Below are 22,850 nucleotides of genomic sequence, written 5' to 3' on the forward strand. Positions count from 1 at the left end.
TTAATCTATGAGAATGAATGTATCCTAACTATTAAACTAGTATTTTTTTGTTAGTCTCACTTAAAATAACATTAGCAAGATGTCAAGGATCAGGAATGATGACAATAAATTTAATCAACTCAACTTTTCATGCCCACTACTAACATGTTTTAATACAATACCTGTTGAAATGAGTCCTCAAATAATGTTTTTCTGCTTACTGTAATCTTTATGTGTTGTGGCATTGCCAGTTGCTGAAATGAAATTTTTTAGAGGTGAAGTATACAGTCACTTAAAGTTTCCAATACTGAGTTTGGACTGTTATTTGTTGTATATATTGTTTTAAGAGGTACAGTTGAATTTCACTAATCCATATAAAACAAACCTAGTAATCAAGATATTTTAATTGTAATTTACTCCAAGAATAAATTGCTTCCAATACTGATATCTACCATGAGGTATACACACCTCCACATCCTGCGTAGAACAGGTTCAAATACTGTACTCTTACAAGACAACAGAAAACATTAAGATCAATAACATATTCTAAGTTAGCAAGGCTTTCTACCCCAGAATTGAATAAAAAATTAGAAAATTTAGGTTATTCTGCACAAAACTCAAAGTGAAAAATTAGGCTAGTTTCTTCACTATTTTTCAAAGCGTAATTCATTGACTCTTGAAAACTGGAATATTTAAACCCAAGACATTTTCCTAAACACCAAGATACTTAATCTTTTGATATACATAGAGTTTAGAGGACCAAGATTGACACACTGGAATTTGACATTACGTTAGAGCATGCTAATGTGCAACACAATGTACTCTTCAATGTTTAGACATGCATGTTCTGTGTCAAACGCCCTGCATTTTCTTCCAGAATTATGTATTTGTGCAGAAAGTAGATCTTGTATTAATGATAAAAATACTGTGCCTCCATATATTCCCTTATTAACAGCAGAAATAAAACACTATTCGGAAACCCACCACTTTAAAAAAAAAAAGTAGCTAAATTGATCTTTTCCTTTATTCTAAAAAGTTTTAAAGCCATAGTTTACCTAGCTTTAAAGCTTACATGAGTTTATAGAAGTCTTGTATTTACTCCCTCCTAATTTAACTCACCTTTAACCTTAAAGTAGTTTGATTACCTTTACTTGCAAGGCATTGAAGAGTTCATTTAAAGCATGTAAGCAAAAAACAAAAATACAAACAAATGTTCCCAAGAAATGAATTCGTACCTGACACCAGAATCTGAAATAATGGACCTTTGCCTTGAAATCACGCACATAAGCTATCTGGGGTCCATTGTCTCTGGAACCAAAAGGAGAAAAAAAAATTTAAAAGTGTTTTTGTAATTTAAGTAAAAGCCTGCAAATGTACTAGTTATATAGTTGTATGGTTTATTTGGCTATCTAGTTGGAAGATTCTTAATCACTTTTTTTAATTTTGGGGTGTAATTTTCTTGTTTTCAAACAAAAAAAAAAATCTTCCTTTGTAAAGCATGGAGTGCATACACAGTACTTTTTAAACGGTATCTGACTATTAACTGCAAAAAATATTCTAACAATAAGGATGGGATGACATGCAATTAATTGAAGTTGGGAGTTAAATTCTGGTTTTAACTCCATTCTGGTTCCTAAAATCAAAGAAAGAAAGGGTTGAATGTACTTTTAAAAAGAAAGACTAGTAACTGGAAGGAAGGGATCTGGTCATCAACAGTACTGATGCAGCTGCTCCATTACCCTCAAATTTTATATACTACTTGGCAAGAAGGATTCTAAAGTGTTCAAAACACTGCCTTCTTCAGGGACAGTTACCAGTGGATGAAAAAAAGTCAGAAAATTAAGAAGCATTACTACATGTAAAACTTTCTGCATAACAAACATACAAAGAGAAAAAAAACACTTTAAAAAATGATGCGTGCTAAACTTCACTTTTGAAAACTTATAATGTTAAAAACACTTACAGAGCAGACTTGCCCGTGCGGGGATCTATATATGTAGTGGTTCTTCTATTGTGATCCACAAAATATGGAATACCATCCACAGTAAATCGCATTTCCCAGCCCTCTGGTAAGGGTTTCTCATTTAATTGACTATGGATACAAGAAAATATATGGTAACTGATCAACTTAATGTATTAAGTCAACTGAACAATACCAGAGACCGTAAAAATTTTGGCAGATCTAGAAAAACTACAGATTGAGAAACTTTCCATTCAATATTTATTCTGCCTTTTTCTCCTCTTAAACTTTCACGTCAGCTCTCAATTAGACCAAAATGACTGTTTAAATAAACATTAGCTCATGTGGCTGCACTACCTGGATTAACAGCAAATAGAAACTTAAGGGTAAAACGTAAGCAAAGTTTATCAATGTTTCCTCCACTTAAACAACAGAATTTTATGTTCTAACTATTAGGTTTTTACTCGAAAACTGACATAATTTTAATAAGTAGGTTTTGGTACCTCATGTATAATCACAGCAGCTAAAAACTTAGAGTTTCAGAGTGACAAAAATAAAAGAAAATGCAAATACTGATCTTGTATAATTTTTTGACAACTTCCAACTCAATTTTGGTATAAACAAAAATAGATCTCAATGTATTTGGAAGACCTGAGTAAGCATTACTCCAAAGCGCTCTCAGAGTGACTTCCCTCCATAGAACTACACTGCATGACCATATTTCTAACTGTGAAGCCAGCACATTTGGTTGCTGGGTTGTATTAAGAGTAATAGTGTTCTCCACAGTGTCAGCTGCTGCAGATGTGACCGGGATGGAAAAGTTGTCATCTCTGGCTACAGCTATTACCCCTCCACACATACTAGGCTATTCCACTCCCCCTCCTCTTCCTCCTTCTCCATAGAGGACAGATGAAGTTGCTTTACCAACTGGAAATTTTCAGCTCAAACAGGAGGACTTGGGATTGAGCACCCTTCACCTTCAACTTCCTGCCTACATTTCCTACCTCAAAGAGTCAGGGTGACAGAGAGCCCAAAATAAACAGTACTCCATTACTTATAGTACTGCCTCAAGTTCTCTTTCTGTCTCTCTTTTTTTTTTTTTTTAAATCTTTCTTTTTTTAAAAGGTGTGAGGAGGGGTGCTGCAGTTTTTCAAGTTTTGTTTTCTTTCTGTCTCTTACCTGTTGACTGTCTAGGAAATAACATTCTTATTCAGAATCCTCTGCACTATCCCATCTTGGATTGTGCAGAGGATCTGCAGCATCCCGTATGAAAGAAATCCCTCCCTCTCCCAATGACAAATGTTTAGACATGCGTGCCTTAATTATAAAAAGAGTAGGAGCTGTTCTGGGGGATGAACTTATTGCTGTTGACCAAGACTTTCCTGGTAATTGTACTATTACTAAGTAATATTTTGACAGTTTCCATTTTGGCTAGTACTTCTTAATACTTTAACAGGCTGTCTGAAGTTTGTGTAGGACAGCCCATGTTTCAGCTGTGGGCAGCATTTCCTAGCTCTCACTACTTTGTGACATTTTCATTCCAGACTTCCATGAAGCTGCAACAGATTTCTTACCCCTGACTCCTGGGATCTTCCCACTGAGTGATTCGTGTGTTGTGATTGACAAAATACACTCTGCCATTGCTGTCAGTTCTCTTTTCTGAAAAGATGCGAAAGGAAAAAATTTTCAATATCTGCTTAATATATTGCTGAGACTACAACAAATAAAATAAATAAAATCAATTAACAGACCCTGCCACAGCCTCTACTGTCTTCACATTTCCCTGTACCTCCTTTGACTCAACGTCTTTTCACTTTCATTGACATTATTCCTTAATAGGCTATTCACAAACAGGAACCTGTCTTAATACTACTGACTGCTAATAGTCATATGAAACTGCACCACCACCTGTCCTCAGTGAAAAGCTGCACTTAACGGTGTTCATAGGTAAGTTCTTTATATCTCAATTCTTACCTTGAAAAGTTCAGCTATCTCTACCTGCACTGCTTATACCAACAATCCTGATCACGACATTCTGGGCATCGTAACAACAATATAAACATTTGCATGAAGGAAGTAGCTCATCACAGGAGATTTACCTTCACTAGATCTATTGGCCTACTGCTTGCACTTTTTAAAAATGTTTTTCAGTATTTTTGCAAGTTAAAAATTTATATGGATTAAGATATTGAAGACGTTGAAATTTCTGTCTTAAGATCCTTTACTATGCTATTTATTTTTCAATTGTAGGGAAAAATTAATTGGAAGAAAGAAAAAATGTAAGCTGTTGTCTGCACAGGAAATTCCAGCTGCTTCAATTATTGTGACATACCTTACAAGCAATAGAGACAGTAAACACAAAATAGGTAACAGATGTATACACAAGTATCAAGAAAGTACAAGGGCTTCATATTCAAATTATGAGCAGGGAATAAAAAAAAAAAAATCAACGCCGTTTCCAAGAAAATACATTTATATTTTCTCTCAGATAGTTTAGTGTATGCCCACGATCGAACAAAGCTTATAATAAATGCCCCGGCTTGGTCTTCTGTACCATTCTGCAGCTCTTAATGAAATTTTTTATTTAGTGTTGCAAGAGAAATACAGAATACAAATTATAAAAACAAGCCAAAATCTGACTACCACAGGTAAAAAGCTTCAGTTTACAAGAGAAGTCTGGAAGTAGACAATTGTCTATGAGAGTTACACTGACAGCAGAATTCAACACAATGTGGAAACTCAGTTTTTTTGTTTCCTGGGCAACGCCAGCCTAAAGAACTTTTTTTGAAATGTTATATATGTAATGCAACAAAGTGCAAGTGTGGGGAACAACAACTTTACGGCATGAAATTGCATCAATACCAGAACTAAAAGTCTAAATAGTTATGTTTGAAAAACAGACAAGCCAAAAACCCAGGTCTAACTCTGCCAAGTAATTACTTCCTTTAAAAATCACACAGTTCTGAGAACTTTGTCTATGTATCATGAAACTTGAATTCTTATATCTGCTTGATAGTCACACCAGAAATTAGTTTTACACTTATATTTTTGTACACCCCTGTGCTGGTTTTGGCTGGGATAGAGTTAATTTTCTTCACGGTAGCTGGTATGGGGCTGTGGTTTGGATTTGTGCTGAAAACAGAGTTGATAACCCAGGGATGTTTTCGTCACTGCTGAGCAGTGCTGACACACAGTCAAGGCCTTTTCTGCTTCTCACCCCCCCACACCAGCGAGTGTGCTGGGGGGGGCACAAGGAGCTGGGAGGGGACACAGGCAGGACAGCTGATCCAAACTGCCCAAAGGGCTATCCCACACCGTATGGCGTCATGCTCAGCATATAAAGCTGGGGAAGGAGGAAGGTGGGGACATTCGGAGTGATGGCATCTGTCTTCCCAAGTCACCGTTAGGCGTGATGGAGCCCGACTTTCCTGGAGATGGCTGAACACCCGCCTGCCCACGGGAAGGAGTGAAGGAATTCCTTGGTTTGCTTTGCTTGCGTGCACGGCTTTTGCTTTCCCTATTAAACTGTCTTTATCTCAACCCATGAGTTTTCTCACTTTTACCCTTCCAATTCTCTCCCCCATCCCACCAGGGGGGGAGTGAGTGAGCGGCTGGGTCGGGCTGAGTTGCTGGCTGGGGTTAAACCACAACCACCTCCTCGCCCTCCCAATTATATTAACTGTAAATTGTTAACCCTGTAAAGTACAAAAATCAAATGTATTCCAGGGAGAGAGGCAAGTCAAGAAGTGGTTAGTTGTCATTAGAAAAAACATTTTCAGACCAACAAAACTCCCCAAGAATTGGCTCGGAGAGGGAATTTGGCAGTCTGATTTAGAGAGGATTTGGAGTCTGATCTGGCAGGAACAGGATGGTGGAAGGGAATCCTGCCTAACGAAAGTGGTAAAAAATAGGATGACAGTGTGAAAGAAGTTATTATGATAGTTACAGGGAGTAAACCAGAATACTTTAGTTTCTAATCTACTTTAAAACTATACATCCTTGTAAGGACTCTGTTTTAACAGCACATTTGATTAGATTTAATTTTAAAAGATTTTTAATCCAGATTTTAATTTTTAAAAACTAGCCTAGAACAGCTGACAAAATTATTTGGCAGAAGTATGCTTTAATGTTTAATTACATTGCACTAGAAAACACTTTCAAGTCAGTCTTACCCCATCCATGTGGCAGAGGGCCAAGAGGATCAAACTCTTTGTTCTGTGTGGATGAAAAGTCCTGGTTCTGCAAGTCACACAAACAAATGGTGCATTAATGACTAGTGACTTGCTTTCCAGATGTTCTACCATAGCTGTCATGAATTACTGAAGTAAATGCATTTTTGTTAATGTTACATATATGCAAAGATGCCAACAATTTATTTTTCTCCACAGAGAAGGCCTATTTTACAGACCTTGGCATGCTTAATTAACTACAGTGCCAAGAAAATAATTATTCTTTGTTTAGTGCCCCTGCCTACGCAGAAGGGAAATTAGTACAGTACCACCCAAAACAAGCAGAAAGCAAACCACTTCATTCCTGCCTTCAGTACAGTTGTCCCTACCACCATTTATGAGATCTGTTTTTATTCTCTACACATACAGCAGATTAAGAACCTACACCATTCTTGATAAACTAGTAGCATGAGTTGGAGTTACCTGAAGTCTACTATTCATCAGCAGTAAACAATGGATTTAAAATTCTGGAAGGATTATTTTCAATTTCCCTGCTTTCGTAACATTCATTGTGCATATTTCATTTTACTCAAAGCAGAAATATATGTCCCATGAGCTTGCTTACCTCCCAGGTCTTTGGCCAAGCCAATACAAGACACAATACAAATAAACCAGCTTATCACTAAGCTGTAGTTTGTTTTGAACCAACAGCTTTTATCATTATTGTACATAAATTTTATCAAAGAACACCACCTATATTCAGCTGACAAATAAAAACCATTACACTGCATGTGCTACCTGCAGTCATTGCAAGGACATGAACTAAGGTTACTAATCATTACTTCCTGCCATGCTACACACACAAAGATACTATATTATCATAAAGAATAAACCATAACAAAGTCTGGTACCTTTATGGGGAAAAGTCACCCACAAGCATGCCCAAAACCCAAATACATATATACTTTCAATATGCAGAAGAGAGACTAATGGGTTGAAAAGTTGAAAAAGATACCTTTAACCTTTATGTCATCATTATATTCCTTACCCCATATATAAATCTCTGATTAAATTGCTGCATAGCTCCTTGAAGCTGACTGCGCTGAAGCTGCCACTGCTCATAATTTCGGACAGACTCTAATGTTGGTCTCTGCCACGTTGTTGTTCTAGTGAAGTGGTCAACGTAATAAATTCTCCCCATGTTGTCAACTCGTCGCTCCCAGCTTTTAAAAAAATTACAAGCAACAGTTCTCAATAGCAATCTCAATTTTAAGGGTTCAGAAACTTTCAGACAAACAGGCAGTATGTTGGAAGTGGATATAAAGCATGGGCTCATCAGCAGGCTTTTTTTTCTCCTTTTACCCTCCACTAAAACTATGTCAGAGCTAAAATTGTTTGAGGAGAATCACTTCTACTTTGTTGTATACTATACCAAGTCAGACTCATTGCATTTACTATGCTTTCAGAATTTTTTGAAATAGTTTTCAAGAGCCACACAAACCATTGTCAATGCTATACTGTCATTACTGCATTTATCCTGCCAACCCGTAAGACAACAGTCTGCTGGTTTCTCCTAAAAAGACAGCAAAACCCCTGACAGTTTGGGCTGTACAATGCAAGATTTCCTCTCATTCTAATCTGGGAGAAAAGGAAAGCGTGAGCATTGGGTTTTGGTTTGGTTTTTTTGTTCTGTTTTGGTTTTAGGTTGTTGTTGTTGTTGTTATTATTTTCAGTTCATATGAAATCAGTACTATTTACAAAACTTGAGGGAAAACACTACCAGTTCAGAGTAAGTTTAACTAAAACACTAGTCAACCCTCTCAAAGAGTTCAAAATAAATTATGACAGGTGGGTTCCCTTTATGAGACTGTCTGCCAGTTTTTGTTCTTTAATATCAAGTTCTCTTTACTATCGCACGTTTTTGCTTTGTAATTCTGTATAGCGTGTGAACCACTTGAGTATGAAGTGCAACAGAATAATTCTTATGTTTTTTCTTACATTTTTTAAAAAATAAGAAACATAGAACAAATGCGAACACTCCTTCCATGCAGAGGCTAACATCACTGGCTGTTCTGATGCTAACAGCTGGAAAAGCCTAATAACCAAAGCTGTTTTATAAGAGCATAGTAAATTAGCAGCTGGGAACCCTGAGACAAGATCAAAGGACTGCAAACAGTAACCTCAGGATAAAGAGGTAACCAAGGGCATTCTTGCTCAAGCTGATGGTTACCTCAATCCCAAGATACTTTTCTGTGGTTTTGGTTCTCTTTTACAGCTGGGGGTGTCTACTGTCTGTAACTTAAACCCGTTTCTCAGTAAAGATGCACTCGCTTAATCTTTGACAGAAAATTCAGATTCTGTTATTTTTGACATTCAACTCTTTTCCATACTATGTACTATGCATTTTTGCAGAACTCCTTGGAGACAACCTGGAGCAATTCTTTGCACTGGGTTCACATTTCTATTTACAAACATGCTTTCTAGCTTTAGTAAACTGTCAGTCAATTAATTTCTTAAAAATCCAGACATATCCTAGACAATCATATGACTTATCCTGACTCACCTTGGCGGAAGAGGCTCTGGCCGATCCCACGTTGTTCTTTTTTCAACATGATCTACATAGTATACTCGACCGTGTTGATCTACTCTTTGCTCCCAACTAAAAATAAAACAATATTTTAATCTTCCTCCAGATCAAACTACTACAACCATTCATCTAGAGTACAAAGATGAGAAATATTTGTTTTCATAAAATGCTTATTTCTAAATAAAATGTTTGAAACTAACACCTGGTTCACAAGATGCACCAAAATGCTGTATAATACACAGTGGTACAATGTTCATATTAACAGTAATTCTATGTCAACTAGAATACAAAAAACATTCCACATGACCACCTTCAGTTTCTGGGAAACTGAAGCTAAAATTCATGCCTACGCATACAATTTTAGCAAGCAATGAAGCAGTTTTGTATTCAGTATCGACTATATCAATAACTTGTTGATTCATCTGTAGAGCACAATCCCCTTTTAGAGTAACATTAATTCAATTTAAATCCTCAAAATTTGCAAATTTTGCACAGATCACAAATGCAGAATTCATCATAAGGGCACTGGTCACACTTTCTGCATATGCAGCATTTGGGATACTGACTTACTCCTGTATTTGCATCAAATGTGACACCGCGGGGAAAAAAGCATGCTAATTTGCCATTTCTGTTGACATCAAAATGGTAAAGCAACAACCGATGCTTTCAAGACTGCTTTTATTTTTCACAGTTATCCTGTGAGTAAGCGAGGTAATTCAGACCTCTCCTACCTTTTGGTTCCATTGCCTGCAAATTAAGGCAGATATTTCACCAATTACACCATTCACATTGGGAAGCTTTTGCTTTCCCTCACCCAAAGAGTCCAGAAACTTTTTTTTTTTTTAAGTTTAGAATCTAAATGAGAACTTTGAGGCAATAGACCAACCATCTGGCAAATTCCACATGTGCCTGAAACACAACGGTGTGCCCACGCTACTCCCAGGAGCTACAGTATGAAGACCAAAACTTCAGGACATATCACAGATTATGTACTGCAATAGCAGCTTTTCTTCTACTTATCTATACCAATATTTTACCACCTAACTTCATTCTACTTTGAAGACAGCAAGCTGTCACACTATCAAAAATATCTGAAACGTTAATTCTTTTCTTGAATAAACCATGCTTGAAGGCCTACCAGACAAACAGTTATGAAAACCTCCAAATTAATATCGGGGTGGATTTTTGTTATGCAGCAAAAGGCAGATGTTATGAATGTTCTGTTACACCTACTGTAAGTAAAATAAAACCAGAAATGTTAGCACAAGAAAAAAATCATTAAACTCATACCCAGGTGGAAGAGGACCTTGACTGACTGTAGTAAGTGCCTGAGGTGGAGGATTTACTGGCTGGACTTGTCTTGACACTGGAGGTGTGGCGAGTGCAGCAGTTGCAGGAGCTGTTGTTGCAGCTGTTGCCCCCTCAGGGCTCTGTTCTGAAGATGTATTTGTAGCTGTACCTGCCAGTGATCCTGCACTGGCCCCATCATTTTCTGTGGATGTGGATGAAGGACCATTTACACTTGCTGTGATGTCAGAGATATCAAAGACAGAAGAAAAAAGCCTTTAACTGATATTTATCACCAATCTATTTTAGAAGTTGTAAATCACGAAAGTAAACATGCAAGAACTGGTATTTCAAAGTGCATGCATACAGCCACATTTTAGAGCTTACACAAAAACTAAAAAGCAATTTTGTCTCACTTTGTAAAAATGCTTTAATCCAAGAACTGCCATCAACAGCACAATTTTGATATTTCTGATAGAATAAATAATATTTACCAAAGCAAGTTGTCTGCATTCTGTAAACGCTAAACAATTATAAACAAAAAAATACTTTCTTGCATTGATGAGTTAATTATTTTCCATTTATTATTTGGAATAACAATTTAAGAGATGATAAGCATAAAATTTTCAAGAAGTTTGACATTGCATGGAAATAAATTATTGGAAGGGGAATACATACATTCTTTAAGCGTTTTCAGTTTTTTCAGAATGCCATTTGGTGGGGGGGACTAAAAGTTGTATACAAGTCAGGCCTAATTACTGAACTACACTGGATTAATCTTTTAAAATAATTACTGTATCGCAGTCTCCCATCCAGACTCAGCATTTATCAACTGCAATAATGAGCCTACTGAAACAGATTGCCGTGTATGGGGGTAAAGGAGTTACCCTAAAAACATCAACAAACTTTTCAGGACTACTTGTCGTAAAGTTTTGTAGTTTTTAAATAATCAGATAAAATAAAAGAAAAATCTATCCATTTCAGTGCAAAAGAGTAATGAATGTTTTAAGTGCTGCTATTTCACAGAATTTAACTAGAATTGTAGAAACAAATAAGTAGTATGTCAAAATCCAATATTATCAACTTGCGACAGTTCTGCGAGTCCTTCAGTAGATTTCATCTCAAGCCTCAAACTCAGTGGATGTCTTAGTGCAGTAGTAGCACTCATTTGCGTTCTTTTGGTCCCAGCTCCACTATATGTAGCACTATCACTGCAATCATTACTTAGCAGACATGGAAGCAAGCAATTCCTAGTAACAGGAACAATGACTAAACAAAATGTACTGAATGCAAGCTAAAAAATAGTCCTTCAGAAGTTATCTGCCAAAGAATTTACCATGAAAAAATGCAGTTAAAAATCAGCATCAGAAACGGCTATGAAATGAATGCCTAGCCCTAGATACATACCAGCTACTGAAGCGGGTCTGCGGGGAGTGGGTGGAGGTGGTCTAGAAGGCCTGGGAGGTCTAGAAGGTTTGCAGCTTCCATTCGTGAGTAATGGAGAATCACTGCCATTAACAGTCTTGTTTTCACTGGGAGCAGCATCTTCACAGCTTTCAAGGCCATTTGAATTAGTCCTTTTGCAGGAAAGGACAGAAAGGAGAACTGTTCTAATAGTGTATGGATGACATACATACTTTATGGAAGACACCAGAACATAATAGTTATGACTAGGTGACATTCTTACATTCATAATAATTATAAAAGCCTAAACATCTGTATAAACATAGTAAGAGTTTATCTCCTGAGGTATATGAAACCTCAACTGATGAAAAGGTTGTGAAATAGATGTATATAGCATCTGTCACTGAAATCTCCTCTTTCATTTCCCAACTCGATATACCTGCCTTTAGGCCCAGGCTCTGCATTTTGCTGCTCAGCTATTTCCACCCATGAATTCCCCTTGTCTCCAATGAGATGGGAAGCTAAGACCTGAGAATAGCCTGTGTCATTTGTTCCACAAGGCTAGCATATGCTCAGAACACACAGAATGCTTCGAATTTTTCGAAAACTTAATTACATATACACCAATTTTTTCCCTAAACTCAATTCTGGAAAGGGCTGGAGAATTTAGGACCGAGCATTAAGGTTTTGACCAACAGCTATGAATATAAGTTTCTCAACTTTACAAGAATTAAGAAACTAAATAGCAGTACTCGCCCATTCTGTAGTGTTCAGTTATACCTAGCAGTGTATTATTCTGATACATTTGTAGCTCCTTAAGCAGAGTTACAGGTATCTACATCTTTACTTCTAAAGCATTTTATTTTCAGAATATGTTGAGCAAAATAAAAAGATTGTCAACTAAAATTCTAGTGGATTGACAGGTCAAGTACATAGGCCATCAGTAATAAAACTACAGGGCACAGTTTCAGCCCAGTACCTCTAAAATTACATTCCTTTAAATGTACACAAAATAAAAAACAGTAGGTAAGCCTAAGTAAATCACAAGTCATAGAGGAGCAAGTAGAATCATGTACATTCGACTGCAATATCATCGTCAAACACACTTTTGCTCTATACCAGGTGTGGTGAACATAGTTCATACCATGCCACACCAACTCCAAAGTAAATGACTATGAAAGCATGTACAAATCATTGGTGATCTGAGGTTTGTAAGAGCTATAGCCTAGGTTCTCCTCAGTCCCAGAAAGCATACTGCTGTTGTTTGAACATTAAAGTCAAAAGTGTAACCTTTTATCTTTAGTGTATTTGACCAGCTGGCTTAAGGTATAACAATGCATATCAACACATTATTATACAGGTAACAACAACTACTGCTAGACATATTCCAGATCACTTACATGATCCTCAAAATGGACCTTTAATGAACACCAAAAACCCCACTGGTTGGTACTAAAACCAAATCAGCTATTATTACTATTATTATTATACTATTACACACTCAGGCATTCTGAATACCCAAGCATGGAAACATTCCTCTGAGCATGAAAAGGAAACAGAACAAAAATAAACCTTCATGGGAAGACTTTAGACGATATAGCTAAGAGAGTTATGATCTATTAAAAAAAAATCGAAATTTAACTTAGCTACTACAGATGTAATCCAAGAGTGTTGCGCATTGTACAGATCCTTAAAATACTTGTAGTACCAGGAACTAAAGTGGCATGGTGCTCATTGCAGGTTAATCCACCATCAAATATGGTCACACCTTTATCCTACCAAGCAGCAGGGTACATAATCTGGTATCGACCTTAAAACACTGCAACTGCTAGACAGCTTTTGGTATCTTCTTAACAAAGCTAAATATAATTCTGATACCTCCATGCTATAAAGCAAAACAGTGTAAAAATAACCAGTGCCAGTTACTCACCAGTAGGATTTTTTTTTTTCTTTTTTTTTTTAACTTTGGTTAATCATTGGGAAAAGGATGAGGAACACAAAGGGAAAAAACCAAAAGATCATTCAGGTACGGAAGCAAACTGAAGCTAGAAGATGGGGTTCATATGGAAAACAATTTAATATGTGAATGTACAACGGTACAGTATTTCTGTTTAGGACATGCTCAGATCTTAGCAGATACTGTTGCAGGGCATACTCAGAAATGTTTCAATTGTCTTCTTTATAAAACATACAATTCTTCTTTCAAAACTGCAAACACTAAATGGCTGTATAAAAAAAAAAGAGGGGGGGGGGGGGGGGAAGTCTTACCGTGTATCATTCCTCACTTTGGAGCTATCATTCTGTGTAGGACCTTAAATACCAGAAAGAAAAAGACAACAGAAGTATAAGTAACATTCTGAATCATTTCCAAGAAAAGCAGCACTCTTTAATGCTCGCATTTCTTTCAGTGTGGAGGTGATACACTATGTGCTGTTTACCTACTGTCTTATTTCAAAACTGCATACATTTTGCATGTCTCTCTCTATATGTGTGTGTATACATCTTTTTTAAACCACTGCCACTGTGAGTAATATTTTCACCTTACGGAAGATACAACAGGATATCATTTGACTGTATGAATATTCCCAAACACACACAGTTCAATAACATTGTCTCCTGTCTTTGTAGCAGTATCAAGTATTGCTCCCCATTCTTCAAGTGAAGCTGGCTTTTCATATCCTCTCCCTTTTCAATGATGATAGGCAGAGCAGGAAGGGCAACAACTTCTCTAAAATCTTCTCTCTGGTTGGCTAGCAAGCAACTGCAGGGGCTTTGTTTTCTGGGGCTCTTTAGCCTGGACCTTTCCCTTTCTCTGTAAATTATTTAGCATAAAGGCATTCAAGCAGGTACAAAATGTGGCTGTACTCCAAAAAGAATTATAGCAGCTCAGCCTAGATTTGCAAATGTTTTGCAACTGCTTATTCAGCCAGCTTGGAAATATTTGCCTTTTGTGCCAGCATTTGCAATACTTGAATATGCAGCACAGAACTGCTCATTCATGTAGACAGCACAAATACTTTACTTCCATAGAATTAAACAAATGTTATTAACAAAGAAATCAGTTATCAATTCTGATGGGAACTATATACAGATCTAAGCCAAAGACAAGGGTGTAGTCATGTAAAGGCCTATGGTAATGTGCTGTTAGTGGGCTGTGCACGGAAGTGATTTTAATCCCAGAAACAGAAATCTTAACTTAAAAAGCTACTCAATAAACAATGTGTTTGCCTGTAAGTACCTTTAACTTGTACAATAAGAATGGTTAGACTACTTTAAGATTTAACTCTTTCCTCATGTGCTCCAGTCCCCTGATTATCTGGGAACCCTTTGCTGAACTTCTGGCTTGGTATGTCAACGGCTGTCTTCGCTGTTGAGCCCCAAACGGTATATAGTACTCAAGTCCACTACCTGCATGCCTTTGTCTACTTGCTAGCATCTTTTTCTCAGTAGGTAAATTTCAGGAAATGGAAGAAAGCATAGACAAAAACCAAGTATTGCATTTATTACTTTCACTAGGCATTTCTATCAACACACCTCAGCCCTGCTCTACAAGCCCCACACAATCCCGGCATTTGGCTTTTATTTACAAAAAAATCCCACATCATCACATCATGCAATTGATCCTTTTAACAAGATGCAAAGAAAGATGGACTAAAAGCTTTAAGAAACAATAGTTACAAAGCTGTGTGTTAATTCAATTTTCCTATGATACTTAGATGGAATCTCAAAGCAACTTCCTCTACTCCTTCAAAAAAAAAAAAGAAAAAGCCTAAAAATTGCCAATTAACTGCTAGCTAGTTGCTACAGCAGACAGTCTCTCCAATGCTGTCTTCTGGAGAAATAAGCTCTTAACTATTTCTACTTTGCAATGTACAATACCCTCAAAAATGCTCCGTTGCCTGTCCTGCACCAATGGAACTAAAACCCCTTATTTTTATTTTAGTGTAATTATACATTTAACATGCATTCAAGATTTTCAATTAAAAATCATACTAGTTATCTGAAACTGAAGACACCAACTAAACAGAATAGTGGATCCCTCTCTGCAGCACTCCACAGGGAAGAGACTCTATGAAAACATTAATTTAAATGAGATATTTTAAGAAAAATGCATCTAAACCCATGTCTTCTAGTGAGCAGAATACTTATTATTATTATTATTATTATTATTATTATGAGACCAAACTAACATATTTTATATTCTTTTCTGTTTATGATGTTATTAAACATCCAGGGAAGCTAGAGGCTTTCATTAAAGTTTGGGATTGCTAGATATAAGTTAGCAAAGTCCAGAAAATAAAGAGGCTGATCTTATTTTTGTTACAGTAAGGCTGAAAATCTTTGCTGTGGACCATGACTCCACCTCAAATAAAAATGAATAAAAATGCATGGTCTCTACAAACAGGAAGTTATAGAGAAACGGCTGTTACGATGATTAAAACATTGTGTTAAAGCTTCGTACATTTGAATCGAAAGTTACTTACTTCTTGTACTTGAGGCATCACCATTGGTTAGGAGCTCAGGATCTACCTGCATCCCATCTAGACAGACAGACAAGTCTCCTACCACTTCTGCTGGTTCTCTGTCACCAACAAGATGCATTGTCACCACTACCTGCTCAACTGAAAAAGTACAGAAAAGAATGGGAGTTTATCTTACTATATGACAAAAAAGTGCATTTTATTCAAGAAGCCAATTATAGACCACAGTGATCAAGGAAAACAAAACAAAACCTGGAACTACAGCTCTGTCTCTCCATAATTTTTTATGTTCGTGTGGTAAAACTAATCATTTCCAGATGTCAGTAAAGAGTTATTAGTTCTACAAAAAGGGGAAAACTGGAGCATAAGCTTGTTGCTGCCTAAAGAAAGGATTATCATTACAGTAGAGACTGAGTCTCACATTTCTGCCCACGCTTCTAAAGCAATTAATACACCTGTCCTCAAAAACCTATAGTTAGGAAATGTAATTCACCTTATTCTTCATACAGAGCGGTATCAATTCTATCTTCTGATTAAAATATTTCACATTTATCTAATGACATCATGATTCACATTTAGAATATGAAGATTTTGCATCATATCCCCAGACCAAAGGTATTTTCAGGGTAAATAACTTTTTCAGTTAAACAGAACTGTAAATAAACGTTCTTGATGAAATGGCTTGAAACAAAATCCAGTGTTTCCCTGTACAGTGTTACCCTGTACAGCAGGGTATCTGGTGTCATACAGAACAATGTAGTTACCCAAGGTAATTATCACCCAGATTCAGCAGGACAGTAACACACTGTCAGGAGAACAGCTTATTACACTGCTATCAACATGCTGCATTTACAATGCCCACATCTGGAAGTCCGGAAGCAAACACTTCTTTAAAAGACAGAACATAAGTATGCCAGCACAAAGCTATATGCTGTAGCAACATAAATTCTGTAACAGGTGTGTAGAATTCTGTATTTCTCTTTTAAGCTTCATAGGATGCACATACTGCCTACAGGCTAACTAGTTCTAAGATGCATGAAATAATACAACATATCCCTACAACACTATTTAGAACAAAAATAACTTTACAGATTTCCTGGTCTAGCACCAGGAACATATCAGAGTTTTCATTTTTAAGCTCCATAAAAGGAAACACTCTTTTCTTTAATTACATTTTTGCTCTTGTACATACTAGCAAAGTGAAAAATATCATGTTTTCAATGACACCATAGCAGACTGTGTATAACAAGAGAGATTACACTGAAAAAGTAGAAGGAAGCTTATAAATGCAATCTGTAGCAACAAAAGGAATTCTTAAGGGTCATCTACAGTGTCGCACACAGCACTCATTAACAGACAATTCCTGACAAATTCTTCAGCATTGCAAGGTGTTGTTAATCTTATACTTACGTTTCATACTGTTTGATTTCAAAGTCTCATGAATATCCAGAGCAGCACTTCCCAGAAGGACATCAGATTTTAATGTTTGATGGCTCCAGACTCTAAAGTTTAATTTACTTACGGGAGTGACAATTCTGAAAAGAAAAAGTTGAGCACTGTGTAAGGGCATTTGTGGGCAGAGGAAGTGGGAGAACCCAGCAATCTACTTCAACTGTCACTTAAAATCATTTAAAAACAAAGAAATAATGATAGTAACATCAAACCATTTCTAATTATCACATTCTAGTATGCAGTCATGTTTATATGTCATGTAAATCAAGACTGCTGCAAGACTGTTCATACACTGAGTACATTTTTTTATTATTACTATTTTAACTAATCTAACTAACTAATCTAACTAATCTAACTAAATATCTATAGAAAAACTATCAGCTCACAATTAGCATCTGATTGTAATCAAGGATTAAAAAAAAAAGACCAATTCTCACAGGTTCACATTTCATGAGTGTTCGGCATTTGCGTACCTGGATGTGAGAATTTTACACACAGAGGGGGAAGACAGCAAATTTGCTTTCTGAAGAGGTTATGAAAAAATTTTAGGACATCCCATAAAAAGGGAAGTACTCTGAAATACTAAAAATTCTTTCAACAATTTTTAGAAGATGACTGTTCCCCTCATAAGCTGGCACATACTTACATCATATTATGACAAAGAAGCAGGAATATATTAAAAATTATTTAACATTTTACTAGTATACTTCTGGCTTCACAATGCATTTACTGAGAACAGAAGAACACATTACATCTTCCATGGCTTAACAATTCAAAAACTTCCCTCACCATTTCCAGGAGTAGGATGTATTACTTCTACAGTGTGCTAATTTGATTACATCCTTGGGGAATTAGTTCCAGGTTTACTACCAGAAAAGTCCCTTATGGACCAAACTACCACAACAGTCTCTTCATTCCAAATCAAGTAATTCAAAGAAGAATTCAGCCATTTATTTCTACCCTCCTCTCGCTTCCCTGAGGCTTTTCTTAAATTTTTACTTGTTTTAGCGATACAAAAATCTGAACTTCATTCAAAGCATGGTGTTACAACCTGGAAAGATGCCTTCCAGAGAGCAGGCACAGTACAAACAGTGGCAATGTAAGCCTCTACATAGTCCAAACAAGAGCCAAAGTTCCCTCCGAAAAAATCTTGGGGGCTGCTAAGGTCATGAAACCACAGTACTGTAGCCTCTGCCAAATGCACAGACAGTTTGAATTTGTCAACCTGTGGCAGAGAAGGTACAGCTCTGCTCCTAGAAAAGCCATCAGCAGAGTCACTCCCTAAACCTCAAAACACTTGATCGAGGATTACCTGTGCAGTAAGACCCTCCACTCCCAGATCTGTGCCAGCAGTTATGTACTGGCAGAGCCAGTACATAACCGGAGAAGAAACACATGCAAACAAATATTTTCTGCCACAGCAGTTACTTAGTCTGCCTCCCTCTCGCTCCAAAACAAGCTGAATCACACTATGCTCATTTCAAAACTGCTAAACCTCACCAAATGTTTTACAGCAAGATAGTGTATGGGATCAGGCAAATCTTGGAGAATAAAGGAACTCTCCCAGTGATAGAGAAAACCTAGAAGCCTAGATTTTTCTTTTTCCTTCTTAAAAGTATTCTGACAACAGCAGAAAGATGAGCATCATAAAATAGCTGATATTACAATTAAGAATGGACTCACAAAACTTTTTTTTCTAGAAAGTTGCTCTTAAAAGTGAAATATTCACCTGCCCCTCATCCTCCCTTGAGTTCTGAGAAGCCTTACAACAGAGAAACAAATTTATGTCAGTATCAGTTGCTGACATTATATGAACACATTTCTGTTTTTTTTTTTTTTAAATCCCTAATGGCAACTTCAAAGTAATTTTTAATACTGATATTCTTTTTCTATAAGGAACATTCTAACATTTATATATTTTTAAATTATTTTAATTGTAAGAAACAGGTATTATAAATGACTGTTTATTTTCTCAGTGGATAATTTCACTTGTATATGGTTGATAAATCCAGACTTTCAGTCAGACAATCCCTTCAGAATACGCAGCTCCACCTAACAGACTGCCTCCTAGAAGAGGAACCCATGGTTCCATACCCATTTGCAGAAGCCATTAGACTTCTTTTTATTCTGAATCTGAATGTAAGCAGCTGTGTCAAAATATTTCCTAAAAAAACAATTAACTTACTCCACTAAGTTCCATGTAGCATTAGGGTAATCTTCAATGAAGCTGATATGCATTGGGTGCCTCTGCTCAACGCTTACTGAACAAGAGCAAAAATTGCCCATGTATTATCATGTGGACTTGCACAGCGCAAGCTACCAACATTTCAATTTAAAAAGAAAAAAAAGTAAAAAGGCAGGCTTTAAAAGCTAAAAGACAATTCTGCTCTTGTACATTGACATGCATGTAAAGCGCAAGGTTTTCTTTTTCTCAAAATACTTCTTTGCAGTAGAAAGCAAGGTAAATAGTAGTAACTAAAACTTCATAATAATCTGAATTACAAGAAAAGAACAGGCACCAAAAAAGGTTTTCATCAGGCAGGAACGTTCAAGGTGCCTCAAGAATAATAATCTAGAATTTAAGGATAAGCAAATGTGCAAGCACAAGACTGACCTTTATCCCAGTGTTCATGTGACACATTTGTAAGAGAAAACTAAATTTTATAGAAGCTGCAGATAATTTTTTTCCTGTGCTTTATATTTCCTATCATCTCACAACACAAATACTGGGCCAAGCAAAAATCAACAGCTGTGTTCATCTTGAACCTAATGTTAGTTTTATACTCTGAAGGCACAAATTAATCTGGATTTTGTACTTGTGATTGAATTTAGACGTGTGCAAGGCAGAGCTAACAACCTGTGCTATTGCATGGTACACAACAAAGTGGTACACAAAGAACAGTTACACTTTTCAGCCACAGAATTTCTGAAACACCGTAACCTTAAACGTGACAACAAAAACATGCATGGGACTGTCGGGTTTAATATCAAATTACCCTAGTCACAGAATTAAAGCTCCTTTGATATGCCACATACATTAATACAGAATACATTCCTTCATAAGCACTGGGTCCTTTCCATAGGACATAATGCAAAATAGTTTGTAAATATATCTTCCAGGGTCCAAAAATTACACAAATATCTTCTTATCATGTAATATTGAATGCCTTGCTTAAAATAAAAATGCAACCCCTTAGTCCACTGTGAATTGCATTAATTTAGCTCAAATAAATTGGAAAACAAAACCATCAAACCTACACTGTAAGATGCTGTTTCCACTTCGGACTATTTGTATTGTTGCATTTTTCTGTCTTCTTTGACTGTCCATCTACTGAGACTTCCACATAAGGGCTAGGTCCAAACCATTTATTTTTTTCTTTCAGTTTTGCTGAAATAACTGTTAAGAAAGAGAAAAATAATAATTTACTGAATAAGATTTCAATTGCAAATAATATTTTTCAGTTGTGTGCTTCAGTATTCAAGTATCACGTCATTGATGCCCGACCATAAAGCTCAAGAAATAAAAATACATTACACAGACAAAAATGTTCTTACATTCCAGATCATTTTATACAACGCTATAGCTCACACAAATGCCTAAAACGTGCAACAGTACTTTATAACATCACACACTATAATTAATAAAAATCAGTATAAGATCCACAAAAGCGCTTAGGTGTTGAAAGTAGAAAATATCCTCTACAACCTCCTCCTGTCTATCACCAGCCAAGAGAACTCCTGGAGTTTATTACGCTTGCTTGTTAAAAAGCTCAAAACATGATCTGTCTCTCTCATTAAGGAATCATGGAAAACTGCCACCACTTCTGGTGAAAAGAACATCATTAAGAAAAAGAACTTTGTGTTAAGTTTTCTGTATCAAAGCAAACTTACAGAAAAGCTAACAAAAGGCAAACTCTGAGTTGCAATAACTACCTACTCTTCTAGAAACAATAAAATCTGGACAGGATTTGCAGCTCTAGAGCTTTAATTTGGGGGTGGGGTGGGATGTGTGTTTTGTTCATTTGTTTTTGGTTTGGGGGGTTTTTTGTTCGTTTTGGTTTTTGGGGTTTTTTTTGTTGTTGTTGTGGGGTTTTTTTGTTTGGGTTTTTTTTTTTGTTTTTAACATTCAACATAATTGACTGCAACGCTCCTGTCTTTCCAAACACCGTGGCTATGTTGCCTCCATTTAGCCAAAGCAGCGTGCGTGTGCATGACTCTACCCCTGACACTTGACTCTTAGATTAGGAGTGTTCTTGGATTCCTTGGCAACACTAAACTCACAAAACAGTACTTAAGACAAAGATATCATTTCCAACTGGCCAGTGAACTCAACTCTGTTCTAACAAATAACAACTTGGTCTCCTGTGTTTTCGTCACCCACCTCAGCTGCACTACCTCCTTAAAAAAAGATGACTAATTCAAGCCCATATGGCTAATCTACCTAGATTCCCTTTATAGTCTATGCTCCTTTAGAGATTTAGAGAAGTAGCTTAGTATAAACTGCTCTGAACTGCTCCCAAGGGAAACTCTTTCTCTCTATATTACAGACATCTTACAGAAATTAACTTCAGTTAGCTACCATTAATTTTCACAAATAGCTCCCCTTCCCTTCCCCTCATGTCTCCAGTACTTCTATACTACAGCATCTCATGCCTCAACATCACTAGTTATCTCAAAGACATCAAGACCTACTTTGAGGCAGCACAAATCAGCAGTCTTGTACCTACTTTCAAGGTTCTTTCTTACCCAGACAACCGGAAAGTTCATTTAAAAGTAATGAAGACAGCAGAACAGGGAGGTGAGGGTAGGACAGGTGGGAGGTGCTGTTTACAGAAATGTCTACAAAAAGGTTATGCCTCCTTGCACAGGAAATAGTTTGCTTGCAGACTGTGGCTGAACTACAGAAATTAAGAACTACCGTTCAAACATCTTAAGTCTCAATTCTAAACACTGAGACATTTCTTCAACTTCACTTTCTTTATGCGAGTCACAGGCCTTTAATGGAGCAAGCCTTAGACAGCAATCACCACTTCAATCCTTAGCTCTGCTCTCCATAGCTATGCGGAGGATGTATCTCATTCCAAACCTCTTAATTTTTTCTCTCTAATATCAACCTGTAGAGACAAGATTTCTCTTAAAGTTTCACAGCCTACTGACAAAAAACAAGCTTGTGATCTCAGCATGACAGCTAGAGCCAGTGTAACTTACTCAGTTCCAACCTCCTTCCTAGCCTAAAGCTTTCCCATCTATTTTTGACAATTCTTTTCATCCCCACAATATCAACTTTGTGAAACTTCTGCATATACCCACAGATCTTCCACACTGAGAGTGCAAAATTTACCCTTGATGCTTCTAAACATAGACCTGCATACATCCACAGATCTCCCATTCCCAGGCTTCAGCTTTTATGCTTCAGTAAAATTTGTCAGAGAGCAAAAGTGAGGAAAACTTGGTAATTAAGTTTCAACAGCTGCTCTGTTGGTGGGGCACTACAAAAAGCAAAGCATGTCATGGAAATCCATTCCTATGCA

At 36.7% G+C, this 22,850-nt stretch overlaps 1 protein-coding gene across 1 annotated transcript in view; it reads right to left on the reverse strand.

Annotated features, from left to right (window-relative positions):
- The window catches only part of ITCH (itchy E3 ubiquitin protein ligase), a 63,861-nt gene that overhangs the window by 14,951 nt on the left and 26,060 nt on the right, over positions 1–22,850 (reverse strand). Inside the window, exons 3-15 of the mRNA XM_075517551.1 lie at positions 20,578–20,716; positions 17,278–17,402; positions 15,871–16,008; positions 13,655–13,697; positions 11,390–11,559; positions 9,986–10,220; positions 8,672–8,767; positions 7,157–7,331; positions 6,112–6,178; positions 3,514–3,598; positions 1,943–2,071; positions 1,215–1,287; positions 162–233 (exon numbers count right to left, since the gene is read on the reverse strand). Of these exons, the coding sequence (XP_075373666.1) occupies positions 162–233; positions 1,215–1,287; positions 1,943–2,071; positions 3,514–3,598; positions 6,112–6,178; positions 7,157–7,331; positions 8,672–8,767; positions 9,986–10,220; positions 11,390–11,559; positions 13,655–13,697; positions 15,871–16,008; positions 17,278–17,402; positions 20,578–20,716 (1,547 nt within the window). The remainder of the gene's footprint in view (positions 1–161; positions 234–1,214; positions 1,288–1,942; positions 2,072–3,513; positions 3,599–6,111; positions 6,179–7,156; positions 7,332–8,671; positions 8,768–9,985; positions 10,221–11,389; positions 11,560–13,654; positions 13,698–15,870; positions 16,009–17,277; positions 17,403–20,577; positions 20,717–22,850) is intronic.

The sequence above is a fragment of the Mycteria americana genome, chromosome 14 (assembly GCF_035582795.1).
Source record: "Mycteria americana isolate JAX WOST 10 ecotype Jacksonville Zoo and Gardens chromosome 14, USCA_MyAme_1.0, whole genome shotgun sequence".
NCBI classification, from domain to species: domain Eukaryota; kingdom Metazoa; phylum Chordata; class Aves; order Ciconiiformes; family Ciconiidae; genus Mycteria; species Mycteria americana.